Raw genomic sequence first — 15,399 nt, forward strand, 5'->3', positions numbered from 1 at the left:
TGAGGTCCCTCTATGTTGTCGATGCTGGTCTCAAACTCCAGGCTCTAGTGAACTTCCCACCTAGGCCTCCCAAAGTGCTGGAGTCACAGGTGTGAGCCACTGCACTCAGCCCCATTAATTTTTTTTTTCTTTTTGAGACGGACTTTCGCTCTTGTTGCGCAGGCTGGAGCGCAATGGTGCGGTCTCAGCTCACTGCAACCTCTGCCTCCCGGGTTCAAGTGATTCTCCTGCCTCAGCCTCCCAAGTAGCTGGGATTACAGGCATGCGCCACCACGCCCAGCTAATTTGGTATTTTTAGTAGAGACGGGGTTTCTCCATGTTGGTCAGGCTGGTCTCAAACTCCCAACCTCAGGTGATGTGCCCGCCTCAGCCTCCCAAAGTGCTAGGATTACAAGCGTGAGCCACCGCGCCCAGCCTGTTTGGGTTTTTTTTTTTTTTTTTTTTTTTGTGAGAAGGAGTCTCACTCTGTTGCCCAGGCTGGAGTGCAGTGGAGTGATCTCAGCTCACTGCAACCTCTGCTTCTCGGCTGCCTCAACCTCCCAAGTAGCTGGGATTATATGCGTGCACCACCATGCAGGCTACTTTTTTATTTTTAGTAGAGATGGAGTTTCACCAAGGTAGTCTCGAACTCCTGACCTCAAGTGATCCGCCGCGCCCAGCCAATATTTTGAACAAGAGAATATTACAAACTTCTTTGTAGTCACATTCAGCCTTTTAAACCTTACTTGCAATTAATTTAAGTCTAATAAATAATATTAATTTTTGAATGTGAATTCTAGAATCAAGCATGCAGCTAAAATATTTAAGGTAAAATGTACTGCCGTCTTCAACTTACTTTGAAATGCAATGCAGTAAATCAGATGGATAGATGGACAGATGGGCAAATATGTGATAAAGCAAATTTATCAACGTTAATTGCTTTTAAATTTTATTTTTATTGATATATAATTATACATATTTATGGGGTATATATATTTGATACATCAATAAAATGTGTAATAATCAAATCAGGGTAATTAGGATATCCATCACCTCAAACATTTATTTGAGTTGGAAACATTATAGCTATTTTGCTATATACAATAAATTATCATTAACTATTCTCCCCATTGTACTAGGAACATTAGAACTTACTCTTTCTGTGTTTTTGTACCATCAACCAATCTCTCTTCACTCCCTATCCCCAACATCCTTCCCAACCACTGGTAACCACCATTCTACTCTCTACTTTCCTGAGACCAACTTTTTTAGCTCCCACATACAAGTGGGAAGATTCGGTATTTGTCTTTCTGTGCCAGGCTTATTCACTTAATAACCTTCAGTTCCATCCATATTGTTGCAAATTACATTTCATTCTTTTTTAAGGCAGAGCAACATCCCATTGTGTATATAGACCACATTTTCTTTTTCCATTCACCCACTGGACATATTCTGTGTATCTTGGTTATTGTAAAGAGCACTGCAATGAACATGGAGTGCAGATATCCCTTTTTGATTTGATATACTGATTTTCTTTTGGATATATACCCAGCAGTGGATTGTTGGATTGTGTAGTGGTTCTATTTTCAGTTTTTTGAAGAACTGCCATATTGTTTTCCACAGTGGCTGTACTAATTTACATTCTTACTAACAATGTACTAGTGGAAGTTCCCCCCGCTTCTGTATCCTCACCAGCATCTGTTATTGTCTTTTTGGTGATAGCCATTTTAACTGGGGTGACATAGTATCTCACCGTGGTTTTGATTTGAAGTTCCCTGATGATTGGTGATGCTGAACATTTTTTCATACACCTGTTGGCCATAAGTATGTCTTCTTTTGAGACTGTCTATTCAGATCATTTGCCCATTTTAAAATCAGATTATCTGGTTTCTTTGCTATTGAGTTCTTGTACATTCTGGTTATTAATTCTTTCTAAAATGAATAGTTTGCAACCATTTTCTCCCATTCTGTAGGTGGCCTCTTCAGTCTGTTGACTGTTTGCTGTGCAGAAGCTTTTCAGCTTGACGCAATCCCATTTGTCTATATTTGCTTTTGCTATGTTTTTGAGATTTTACCCAAAAAATCTTTGCCCAGACCAATGTCCTGAAGCATGTCCCCAATGTTTCCATCTAGTAGTTTCATAGTTCAGGCCTTATATTTAAGTCTTTAATGCATTTTGATTTGATTCTTGTACGTGGTAAGAAATAGAGGTCTATTTTCATTCTTTTGCATGTGACTATTTGGTTTTTACAGCACTATTTATTGAAGAGCCTATCCTTTCCCCAATGTATGCTTTGGGCATCAGTGTTAAAAATCCACGCATTGGCTGGGCATGGTGGTGGTTCATGCCTGTAATGCACTTTGGGAGGCCGAGACGAGTGGATCACTTGAGGCCAGGAGGTTGAGACCACCCTGGGTGTAATGGCAAAACCCTGTCTCTACAAATAATACAAAAATTAGCCAGGCATGGTGGTGCATGCCTTAGACCCAGTTACTTGGGAGGCCAAGGCGGGAGGATAGCTTGAGCCTGAGAGGCAGAGGTTGCAGTGAGCTAAGATTACATCACTGCACTCCAGGCTGGATGACAGAGTGAGACCTTGTCTCCAAACAATCAAAAATTCCATGCATTTACAGCCAATCCATTTATTTCTGGGTTCTCTATTCTGTTCCACTGGTCTATGTGTCTGTTTTTATGGCAGTACCATGCTGCTTTGGTTACTATAACCTTGTAGTACACTTTGAAGCCAGGCAGTGTGATGCCTCCAGTTTTCTTTGGTTATTTGGTTTTTTTTGTGGTTCCATACAAATTTTAGTATTGTTTTTTCTATTTCTGTGAAGAATGTCATTGGTATTTTGACAGGGAGTGCATTGTGTCTATAGCTAGCTTTGGGTAGTATGAACACTTTAACAATACTAATTTTTCCAATTCATGAGCATGGGCTATCTTTCCATTTTTTGTGTGTCTTCTACAATTTCTGTTCTTAACATTTAATTTTATTTTTCTAAAAAAGAGATAGGGTCTCACTATGTTGCCCAGGGTGGTCTTGAACCCCTGACCTCAAGTAATCCTTCTGCCTTGGCCTCCCAAAGTGTTGGGATTACAGGTATGAGCCACCATGCTCAGCCTCCTCTTCAGTTACTTTCATCAGTCTTTTATCATTTTCTTTGTGGTGATCTTTCACTTCTTTGGTTAAGTTTATTCCTAGGAGGCCACATGCAGTGACTCATGCCTGTAATACCAGCACTTTGGGAGGCCGAGGCAGGCAGACCACCTGAGGTCTGAGACCAGCCTGGCCAACATGGTGAAACCCCATCTCTACTAAAAATAAGAAAAATATTAGCCAGGCGTGGTGGTGTGCGCCTGTTGTCCCAGCTACTCGGGAGGCAGAAACACAAGGATTGGTTAAGCCCGGGGAGCAGAGGTTGCAATGTGCTGAGATCACGCCACTGCATTCCAGCCTGGGTGACAGAGTGAGACTCCATCTCAAAAAAACACACAAACGAACAAACAAACAAACAAACAAAAAATTTATTCCTAGGTAGTTTTTTTGTAGCTACTATAAATGGGACTGTCTTCTTTTTCAGCTTGGGTATGCTATTTGTATATAGAAATGCTACAGATTTTTGTATGTTGCTTTTGTATCTTGTAATGTTACTGAATTCGTTTATCAGTTTTAAGTTTTCTGGTGGTGTCATTAGGTTTTTCTAAATATAGGATTCATAATGTCTCTGATCAAGTATAATTTGATGTCTTCCTTGTTTTTTTTTTCTTTTTTTTGGTTTGAGATGGAGTCTTGCTTTGTTGCCCAGGCTGGAGTACAGTGGCGTGATCTCAGCTCGCTGTAACCTCTGCCTCCCGGGCTCAAGCAATTCTTGTGACTCAGCGTCCTGAGTAGCTGGGATTACAGGTGAACGCCACCATACTCAGCTAATTTTTGTATTTTTAGTAGAGACAGGGTTTTACCATGTTGCCCAGGCTGGTCTGGAACTCCTGACCTCAAGTGATTTGCCCATCTCAGCCTCCCAAAGTGCTGGGATTACAGGTGTGAGCCACTGTGCCCAACCTTCCTTTCCAATCTGGATGCCCTTTATTTCTTTCTCTTGCCTAAATTCCACCAGCAAGGACTTCCAGTCCCATGTTGAATTACAGTGGTGAAAACGGGCATCCTTGCCTTGTTCCAGATCTCCGAGTAAAGACTTTCAATGTTTCTCCATTCAGTATAATGTCAGCTGTGGGTTTGTCATATATAGCCTTAAATATTTTTAGTTATGTTCCTTCTAAGCTCACTCTGTTGAGAGTTTTTATCATGAAGGGATGTTGACTTTTTTCAAATGCTTTTTCAGTTTCTATTGAAATGATGCTATGGTTCTTATTTTTGGTTCTATTATTGTGATGTATCACACTTACTGATTTGCATATACTGAACCATCCTTGCATCCTTGGGATGAAGGATAGTTCAGTTGATTATGAAGAATGATCTTTTTTAATGTGTTGTTAAATCTTTTTTAATGTGTTCTATTTGTTAGAATTTTGTTAAGGATTTTTGCATCTATGACTATCAGGGATGTTAGCCTGTGGTTTTCTTTTTTGTTGTATATTTGTCTAGTTTTGGTGTCAGGATAATAATGACCTTGTAGAATGGATTTGGAAGCATTCCCTTCTCTTCAATTTTTTGGAATAGCTTGAGTAGAACTGGTATTTAGTTCTCTAAATGTTTGGAAGAATTCAGCAGTGAAGTTGTCAAGTCCTAAAGCTTTTCTTTCATGGGAGCAATGTTAATTGTTTAAAAAAAAAAATTAAGTGTATAATCTAGGTGGCAGGAGATATGGGTGTTCATCATATAATTCTTTCAGCTTTTCTGTATGTTTGAAAATTTTCATAATAAAATGTCAGGAAAGGCTGGGTACGGTGGCTCATGCCTGTAATCCCAGCACTTTGAGAGACTGAGGCAGGTGGGTCACCTGAGGTCAGGAGTTTGAGACCAGCCTGGCCAATATGGTGAAACCCCATCTCTACTAATAATAGAAAAAATTAGCTGGGCATGGTGATGGCACCTTTAATCCCAGCTACTCGGAAGGCTTAGGCAGGAGAATCGCTTGAACCCGGGAAACGGAGGTTGCAGTGAGCTGAGGTTGCATCATTGCACTTCAGCCTGGGCAACAGGAGCGAAACTCTGTCTCAAAATAATAATAATAATAATAATAATAATACTTTAAAAATCAGAAAAAAAGAATTATGCATAATGTTTCCCTTATATTTTCAAAGATTCTATTGAATAAAGAACTGTCTGCTTATTTCCCTTAGGGGCTGGCTGGATCTTGATTTCCACTGCGTTTATATCTATCTTCATTTTTTTCTACCCTCGTCTGTCTGAGGGAATGGAGTACAGTTGACAGCATAAGATCTGGAGCAAGCCTGTCTAGATTCAAATCCTGGTTCTATAGCCAATTAACCATGTGACCTGGGCAGATTACTTAATCACTATGAGCCTTAGTTTCCTGCAGTTTCCTGCTCTGTAAAACAGTCACAATAATAGTACCGCTACATAGGGTCACCCCAGGGATTAAGAGATAATACAAATAAAGTACTCAGAGTGGTGCCCACCATAATAAGCACCTGATAAATGTTAGTTTTTACTACTATCTGGCAAGAGATTCATTAAAATTTTTAATTTCTTGAGAACCATTCTGTTGTTGTTTTCTTATTAGAGAACTCAGATGCAGTAAGTTTTACTTCTAATTATATTCTATGGTTAGGTATACAACCAGGCAGGTATTTATATCTCACCTTATTAAGTCATTCATATATAACCGAGGGAAGTAGCTCACTACTTAAAACTCTGGTTATTTCCCTATGGTTGAACTCTAGACTCCTGTAACCAATTATCTGGCACCTCCATCTTAAACTTAACATATCCTTAACTGTATTAAATTCTTCATCTTTCCCTCCCAAACATGTTCCTCCTGCAGACTTCCCAATATTAGTAAATAAAAGTAATATTTACTTTTATCCTGAGAAGTTGGCAATTTAATCCCTCCCAACTGCTTAGGATAAAAGTTCTGGAGTCATCCTTAACTCCTACTTCTTTTTTGTATCTCCACCTAATCCACAAGCAAATTTTGTCAACTCTACCACCAAAATACGTCCAATATGGGACCATGTTTTTGCTACCTCTTGTTACAGTTTATTTGGAAGGCATTAGCCCATGCCCACTCCACAGTATTCTATTTTTAACACAGCAGCCAGGGAGGTCTTTTAAAAATATATGTTGGGGAAATGGTCACACGGTACGAAATCTCATTTACGCAGGATGAGTAACTTCTGGAGATCTAAAATGCTGTATGGTAACTACAGTTAACAGTACTGCATTGTATATTTGAAATTTGCTAAGAGAGTAGATCTTAAATGTTCTCACCAAAACATTTAAAAAGTAACTATAAGAGATGACTGATAAGTTAATTAGCTTGACAGTGGTGAATATTTCACAGTATATATTAAAACATCATGTTGTATATTTTATACAATTTTTGTTAATTATACCACAATAAGGCTGGAAAACAATATGTCAGGTCACATCACTATGCTCAAAACCCTGCAATTGCTTCCCTTTTCACTTGTCGTAAAAGCTTTATCTTTAGGTTAAAAGGCCATACATGATCTGGCCACTACTCTTCCCACCTGTCCTAAATATTCTGACACCTCATCTCCTGCTTATCCCCTTCTTTCTCATACAATCCAGTCACGTTGGCCTGCCTGCTCTTCCTTGAGCCACACTAGGCATACTTCCATCTCAGTCGTGTACCTGCTGGCCCTTCTGTGTGGGATGCTCTTCCCCCAGAAATCCACATGGTTTGCTTCCTTACTTCCTTCAAGTATTTCTGCTAACAGTACCATCTCAGAAGCGAGGGCTATTTGACCACTCTCACCTTCCAGCAATTTTATATCCTCCTTCCCTGTATTATTTTTCTTCCATATCAATTATTACCTTTTACTATACTACATCATTAACTTTTGTCTGTCTACACTCACTAGAATGTTGATTGTTATATCCCATCCCCCTACCCACTGTCTAGCAAAAACACCTTGTGTCTAAAAGAGAACCTTGCACACAGCAGATGCTCAATATGAACTAAATAGATGAAAGAATGAATAAATGTACCAGGTAAGAATTCAGTAATGAAAAAAACCACCCTCACAGAATTTCTTGAATTATAATTAGGACTCGACTTCCCATTCTAATTGAATTAATACACCAATGTAGACCACTAAGTAAAGTCAGAGAGAAAATACTGGCAGATTTAATGATGCATTAGAGCCTACAAGGTAGAAAAACTCCGGATTATTTCACCATATGAGGGAGTGGAATTATTCAGTTAGATACCTAATTTCTCTTAAGTTCTGAGATTAAAATAAGAGAAAATCAAGCCTATCATTTGAGTAATAATGCAATTTTTAAAAGTACATTGCTCAGAAGTTTAAAAACTTCTGGTACAGTCCCAAACTGAAGACCCACTTTTTTATTATCTCCTGTTGCTTCAGTTTACTAAGGCAGAGATTACTCTCCATTTCTACACTATATCTGAAGTATCTAAATTTTGTTTAGATGTACCTAACTTTATATGCAGTAGGAAAAAAAAGATTTTCTAAAATAGATGTATTTTGTTCACCAAGTAAAATTCAATTCAGTAATGAGAATGTCATACCTTTTTCCACGTGAGTTTTGATCCCAGCTCTTCTCTCCCTGGCTTTCTGAGCCATTTCTCTAAGTTTCTCTTCGTGTTTTTCCTTTTCTTTCTGAGCCATTTTTCTCTCTACTTGGGCACGCATTTCCACAGCTTCACGAGCCTGTTAGTAAAGTCACATGTTAAACAGGACACTATCATGGGATAAATATTTATGGCTGTCATCCAGCTCCCTAAAATCTGGCTGGTAAGAGCAATCATACAGAATTCAGATTTGTTACTGCTAATTAAAACAAAGAATCTTGTCCACTAAAAGATATCCTGCCTGGAAGACACTGCAAGGTCAGCTTTCTTCTCTGGGAATATTTTAGTGATTGAAACTATAGTGACCCCAATTAATCTTGTAAATCAAGTGTTTCACTAATGCTTTCTCAGAAACAATCTAAAAAACAAAAGTAAAGCCAGGCATAGTGGCTCTCTCCTGTAATCCTAGCACTATGGGAAGCCAGAGTGGAAGGACTGCTTGAGCTCCGGAGCTTGGGACCAGCCTAGGCAACATAGTGAGATACATCTCAAAATAAATCAATAAATAAAAAGGGACTGGTTACATTTTCAAAATGAATCAAGTCAACTCAAGATAAAATCTTAACTTACATCTGCTAGATAATTTTTATAAGGAACTCACTGTGATACAAGACTTTTTTTTATGTTCTAAACACATGCTATGATGCATGTGAACTTCAATATCATTTATTAATTCCATAATATTTATATTTATATATATTTTTTGAGATGAAGTGTCTTACTCTGCTGCCCAGCCTGGAGTACAGTGGTGCAATCTTGGCTTACTGCAACTTCCGCCTCCTGGGTTCAAGAGATTCTCCTGCCTCAGCCTCCCAAGTAGCTGGGATTACAGGTGCCCGCCAGCTAATGTTTATATTTTTAGTAGAGATGGAGTGTCACCACATTGGCCAGGCTGGTCTTGAACTCTCGATCTCAAGGAATCCACCAGCCTTGGCCTCCCAAAGTGCTGGGATTATACGCATGAGCCATTGTGCCTGGCCTAATTTCATAATATTTAATACATTATGCAATATTAATAGATGGCCAATGCTATGAACGCCATTTTATGTAGCATTCAATTCATTAGAATGTTTATCTGTCTTTGCCTGCAACTGCCTTTTTGTGGGACAGCTACATCTAAAATACAGGAAAATTTGAAATCAAGAATTACGAAACCTAGCAGTCTTCACAAAATGGGATCATCCCCAGCAAATCATTATTCTGGCATGTTGTGAGGGAGCCGGATCACCATTGTGGGGTGTATGTACACATCTACAAAGGCTAGGAGCATGCAGACAGCTGCCAACTAGCAGCTGCCATTTCTGACACACGTACCATGGGTGAGACTCTCTCTGGGTGCTTGGTACTATAGTTAAATTATCAGTACCTTAGGTAACCAAGAATGGATTTTAAAAGTAACAAGAGCATTAAACAAATTATAACCAACCAACCTTCCGATCAGCAATGTAGAGGGCTTCTGCCAGTTTGGCGAAATTTTCATTTATGTGTACTGTCTGTAGTCCTCTTCCATCAGCAGCCAGACGTTTGTCTAATGGAATTGTATAACCCTAGGGTGAAAGCAGACAGAAAACCCAGTCACAGAAGTGCTTCAATTAATTATTTGAAGTTAAATTAATTTAATTTTTTTCGAGCTGGAGTCTTGGCTCTGTCACCCTGGCTGGAGTGCAGGGGTGCCATCTTGGCTCAATGCAACTTCTGTCTCCTGGGTTCAAGTGAGTCTCCTACCTCAGCCTCCCAACTAGCTGGGACTATAGGCGTGTGCCACTACACTCAGCTAGTTTTTGTATTTTTAGTAGAGACGGAGTTTCACCATGTTGGCCAGGGTGGTTTTGAATTCCTGACCTCAGGTGATCCACCCTTAGCCTCCCAAAGTGCTGGGATTACAGGCACGAGCCATCAAGCCTGGCTAAAATTAAATTAAAATATGCCCACATTTTAGGACCCACTTAAACTTAACTGGGGTTCTTTTTCCTTATATCTTTCTTCACAACGACGCAAAATAACAGCAGCTATCAATGAGTGCTTTATGCAGAAGATCAAACACATCTATGGTCTCATTTAACCTTCATAATAACTCTATAAAGCTTCTAACATTGTGTCCATTTCACTGATGCTTTGGTAACATCCCCAAGGTCATACCGTTAAAATAAGTGGAGGACTAGGATTTAAACTCAGACAGTAGGATTTCAGAACCCAACCTCTGGAAAAATAGATACTTGTGCTGATAATTGTGGATTTTAATAAAAGGAAATCAGTGTCAAACAGTTCAACAGTTGCTCCTCAAATAAATGTAACAGTCAAACAAAGGCAGAATAAATCACTATAATCTTAGCATCTATAGGAAGTTAAATCTGCTGTACTCTCTTAATGATCTGTTATATTCTTAGAACCCTGAAGTTTTAGTAAATAGAAAAAAAAAGGCTGGGTGCAGTAGCTCAAGCCTGTAATCCCAACACTTTGGGAGGCCAAGGCAGGTAGACTGCTTGAGCCCAGGAGTTCAAGACCAGCCTGGCAACATGGTGAAACCCTGTCTCTACCAAAAATACAAAAAAGTAGCCAGGTACGGTGGGGCACACTTGTGGTCCCAACTACTTGGGAGGCTGAGGTGGGAGGAATGCCTGAGTGTGGGAGGTTTAGGCTGCAGTGAGCCATGATCATACCACTGTACTCCAGCCTGGGCAACAGAGCGAGACCCTGTCTCAAAAAAAAAAAAAAAAAAAAAAGAAAAGAAAAGAAAAAGAAAAAAGAAAAAAACCGTTTGCTAAACCACTGACATTCTACATTCTAAAACTTTGCATCCCATTTCAATAACTCAAGAACTATACTTGAATATCTATGTAACTTTCAGGCTTAGTTTTATTTTCCAGATACCTGACTAGTCTCTCAAATGTTGACCTTTAAGTCCATGGTCTCATAAAAATGAAGCGTTACAGAACCAGCTCAAGATACCATCCAGTTACATAATATTCATGAACTCGAATCAGACCAGTCAACAACCTCTTTGTTTAGGGTGAGTACATAAATTCTCTTAAGAAACCTGAAATGGCCTTCTTTATCCATCAAAAGTAAAACCATGAACTATGATTCAGGGAAGAGGAAAGAGTAATTAGGGAACCTATCCCACAATCAACAGATTCTTAACAACTCCTAGAAACTTTGGCGATTATTAGAGACATATAGCTTAAGCCTTCACTACTACAGAGCCAAGTAGTTGAATATAAAAGCACTTAAAGTATGCAAACATTTACTCTGTTCTTGTCATATAATCTTTTACACCAGTTTACTTTCTTTTGGAAACAATTTTTAGACATAAATTTGAGTTTTCTAAATACCATCTTGTATTTATATGGCACTTTATTATACTTATTCCTTCTCTATGTTTCTGCTAGCTACAATTCACTAAAAGAACTGATATGGGGCCAGATGCGGTGGCTCACACCTGCAATCCCAGCCCTTTGGTTGGCCAAGGCCAGCGGATCACAAGGTCAGGAGATCAAGACCATCTGGCCAACAGGGTGAAACTCCATTTCTACTAAAATACAAAAAATTAGCCGGGCGTGGTGGCATGCGCCTGTAGTCCCAGTTACTCAGGAGGCTGGGGCAAGGCAATCGCTGCAACCTGGGAGGCGGAGGTTGCAGTGAGCTGAGATCATGCCACTGTACTCCAGCCTAGTGACAAAGTGAGACTCCATCTCAAAAAAAAAAGAAAAAAAAAAGAACTGACACGGTATTCATGTGCCTGGCACACTAACATTTCTATTACATTAAAAAAGTCACCAAATTGGGCATTCCTTTTTGAAAATACTCAGTTAAGCCATGTGTTGTTTCAACTACAGTTACGCAGGCTGTAGTTGTTTTATTGGTATTTTCCAGTAGGTTATAATACTAACAGAGACTGATTTGACAACTTAATTACCTTTGCATTTTTCCAGTTAGAAATACAAGGAGGAATCTTCCACTCTTGTTGTTCCTTTACAGTCATCTGAGAGAAGAGTGAAAGAAGAGACAGGTTTAGATTTATAGTCTACAAAGTAAATCTTAAGTATAATCTTTATCTCCAAAGATAGCTCCATATACACTGACATATGCACAGACATAGTAAAAGGCCAACAGTCCATTTGTTTGCTAGCACTAGTTTACCATATAATTCTAGTAATAACTTTGAACTACTGGGAAAAATGGAAAATAATCTAGAAATTATTCTTGACAGTTACAAATGTTGGCTAGTATTTTTCCATATTTAAAGCGATGCGACTTCTTTTTTCTTTTTTATTTTATTGAGACGGAGTTTCGCTTTTGTTGCCCAGGCTGGAGTGCAATGGTGTGATCTCAGCTCACCACAACCTCCACCTCCTGGGTTCAAGTGATTCTCCTGCCTCAGCCTCCCAAGTAGCTGGGATTATAGGCATGCGCCACCACGCCCGGCTAACTTTTTTTTTTTTTTTTTTTTTTTAAGTAGAGACGGGGTTTCTCCATGTTGGTCAGGCTGGTCTTGAGCTCCTGACCTCAGGTGATCCGTCCGCCTCGGCCTCCCAAAGTGCTGGGATTACAGGCGTGAGCCACCATGCCTGGCCAATGTGACTTCTTTTGGATGAAAAATTGTTCTTTTGATTAATAAAATATATCTTAAAAAGTCACTCAAATTATCAGGGACCTAATAAACCCATATATTCATTTCCAATAACATCCTTTAACTGAAACAGCAGACCCTGTCCATTCCATTAAAAGTAGGGTTTGGGTTACTAATAACAAAACGTATAGCTAACATGTTATATACATTCTCATAAGCATTCTTGAAACTTCATCTTGAAAAATAAAAAAAGAAACTACAAGTCAATGTGGTGACATGCACCTGTACAGGCATAGGGAAGTTATCTATAAAATTAATAACCATAAGTAGAAAAAAAGATTGTGGACTACAGCAAAGAATACCTTTCGGCTAGGAGAATGCATGACAGGTGCAGGAGGAGAAGGTGGTCCCCGGGGAATTTTCTTATTAATCCTGAAGTATAAATCAAACACAACCACACAGTGATATAGTTTCCTCCCTTTTAGTCATCATACCAAGTCTCCCCTCCTTTTTCTTGCATAAAAGTTTCAAACATAGACAAAAACAGAGATTGTATAATGATATACACTTACCACTCCACTTCTAAAATGAATAAAACTTGGCCAACTTTGAAATCGTTACTCACCCCACCTCCACAACATTACTGTCATTTTGCAGAGTAATATACTTTTTTTCCATTTTAAAAAGCAGCTTGAGGCTGGGTGCGGTGGCTCACACCTGTAATTACAGCACTTAGGGAGGCCGAGGTGGGCAGATCGCCTGAGGTCAGGAGATCGAGACCATCCTGGCTAACACGGTGAAACCCCGTCTCTACTAAAAATACAAAAAATTAGCTGGGCGTGGTGACAGGTGCCTGTAGTCCCAGCTATTCGGGAAGCCAAGGCAGGAGAATGGCATGAACCCAGGAGGCGGAGCTTGCAGTGAGCTGACATGGCGCCACTGCACTCTAGCCTGGGTGACAGAGTAAGACTCTGTCTCAAAAAAAAAAAAAAGGCAAGTTTATTGAGATAATTGACATTTATTAGCTATACATATTTAAAGTATATAATTTGATTAAATTTTGACACAAATATGCACCTGTGAAATCATCATCACAAGCAAGATAGTGAACATGTCTATCATCCCCAAAAGTTTCTGCTTGCCCCTTGCCTATTCCTCTTGTCCCTCTCATCTCCTCTCTGTCCCTACCTCCTTCCCCAGAGGCAACCACCGATCCTTCTGTAACTACAGGTTAGTTTGCATTTCCTGGAGTTTTATATAAATGGAATCATACTGTATGTACTTGTTTTCATCTGGCTTCTTTCACTCAGCATAATCGTTTTGAGATTCATCCATGTTATTGTGTGTATTAGTAGCCTATTCCTTTTTACTTACTTGAACCTTGGAGGCTCCATTGGATCTTTCTGCATTTCTACCATCCGAATAACCCTCTGTTTAGCTCCAGAGTTGAATGCCACTCCTTGCTGAGATGGTGTATATCTGAAGAAAGCAGATAAAAACTAAAGGTGTAATTAGTTCAAGCTTTCAGTAGGTATTTTCCTTCTATTACAATCTTAAGCTGGACTACATTTTCAATTCCTTTCGCAAAGTATTAACAGAAAATTAACACAATATTTAGACAAAGCAGACAGCAAGAGGGATAAAAGAACATAAATTACGAGTTACAGTAAAAAACTTGAGTGGTATTAGTTTGCAAATAACCCATCCTCATATGTTTTCCAACATGGAAGGTGCAGAGTTCAGTTTCACAGACAAGCAGTCTAGAAAATAGTACCTATTTGGTATGCCTGCATCTGAGGAAAAAATACTCATAATAATCCCAGCAGGCAACTTACAGTTAGCAGTTTTTGATTAATCATAGGTTATAAAACAGAGAAAAAATAATGACAGAAGCCCTACCAACTCTGAATTTTCCCTTAATATCTGTATGTAATTCATCTCTCTATGCAGCTTTAGTCAAGTGAAACGTCTCAAAATTTAGAAGTATTATAAAGATATCTATTACCTATAAATAATAATTGTGATTTAGGTCATATACCACAAGTAATTGTTAATTTCTAAAAATAAAAAATATAATTTGAAAATAGCATAGGGCCAGGCCGGGTGGCTCATGCCTGCAATCCCAGCACTTTGCGAGGGCGAGGTGGGCGGATCATCTGAGGTCAGGAGTTTGAGACCAGCCTGGCCAACGTGGTGAAACCCTGTCTCTACTAAAAATACAAAAATTAGCTAAGCATGGTGGTGCAAGCCTGTAATCCCAGCTACTCAGGAGGCTGAGGCAGGAGAATCGCTTGAACCCAGGAAGCAGAGGTTACAGTGAACCAAGATCGTGCCATTGCATTCTAGCCTGCGTGAAAGAGTGAGACTGCGTGACAGAGCAAAACTCCATCTCAAAAAAAAAAAATGAAAGAAAGAAAAGAGCATAGGCTGGGCACAGTGGCTCACGCCTATAATCCCGGCACTTTGGGAGGTTGAGGACGATGGATTATTTGAGGTCAGAAGTTCGAGACCAGCCTGGCCAACATGGTGAAACCCTGTCTCTACTAAAAAAAAATACAAAAATTAGCCAGGTATGGTGGTGGGCACCTGTAATCTCAGCTACTCGGGAGGCTGAGGCAGAAGACTCTCTTGGGAAGCAGAGGTTACAGTGAGCCAAGATCACACCACTGCACTCCAGCTGGGGCAACAGAGCAAGACTCTGTCTCAAAAAAAAAAAAAGCATAGAAAGAGGCCAAGTGTAGTGGCTCAAGTCTGTAATCTCAGCACTTTGGGATGACAAGGCAGGAGGACTGCTTGAGCCCAGGAGTTCGAGAACAGTCTGAGCATCACAACAAGACTCTGTCTCCACAAAAAATTAAAATATTAGCCAGGCATGGTGGCATCAAGGCAGGAGGATCACTTGAGCCCAGGAGGTGGGGGCTGCAGTGAGCCATGTTGGTGTCACTGTACTCCAGCCTGGGCAACGGAGAGACCTTATCTCAGAAAACAAACAAAAACCAAAGTGGACACCTTAAAAAATTCTGCTTTCAGCTGTCTGCAAAGAGAGTACACAGGCTTCAAGTCATTATTCAAAACAATGCATT

The 15,399-nt window shown here is 39.6% G+C and overlaps 2 protein-coding genes across 3 annotated transcripts in view; both read right to left on the reverse strand.

Annotated features, from left to right (window-relative positions):
* ALKBH1 (alkB homolog 1, histone H2A dioxygenase) overlaps positions 1–15,399 on the reverse strand; it is a 188,583-nt gene that overhangs the window by 48,909 nt on the left and 124,275 nt on the right. The gene's annotated exons all lie outside the window — the stretch shown is intronic.
* SNW1 (SNW domain containing 1) overlaps positions 1–15,399 on the reverse strand; it is a 43,731-nt gene that overhangs the window by 6,039 nt on the left and 22,293 nt on the right. For both annotated transcript variants that reach the window (XM_028851722.2, XM_028851721.2), the window contains exons 6-10: positions 13,691–13,795; positions 12,679–12,748; positions 11,663–11,728; positions 9,177–9,293; positions 7,684–7,825 (exon numbers count right to left, since the gene is read on the reverse strand). In XM_028851722.2, coding sequence (XP_028707555.1) covers positions 7,684–7,825; positions 9,177–9,293; positions 11,663–11,728; positions 12,679–12,748; positions 13,691–13,795 — 500 coding nt within the window. The remainder of the gene's footprint in view (positions 1–7,683; positions 7,826–9,176; positions 9,294–11,662; positions 11,729–12,678; positions 12,749–13,690; positions 13,796–15,399) is intronic.

The sequence above is a fragment of the Macaca mulatta genome, chromosome 7 (assembly GCF_049350105.2).
Source record: "Macaca mulatta isolate MMU2019108-1 chromosome 7, T2T-MMU8v2.0, whole genome shotgun sequence".
NCBI classification, from domain to species: Eukaryota; Metazoa; Chordata; class Mammalia; order Primates; family Cercopithecidae; genus Macaca; species Macaca mulatta.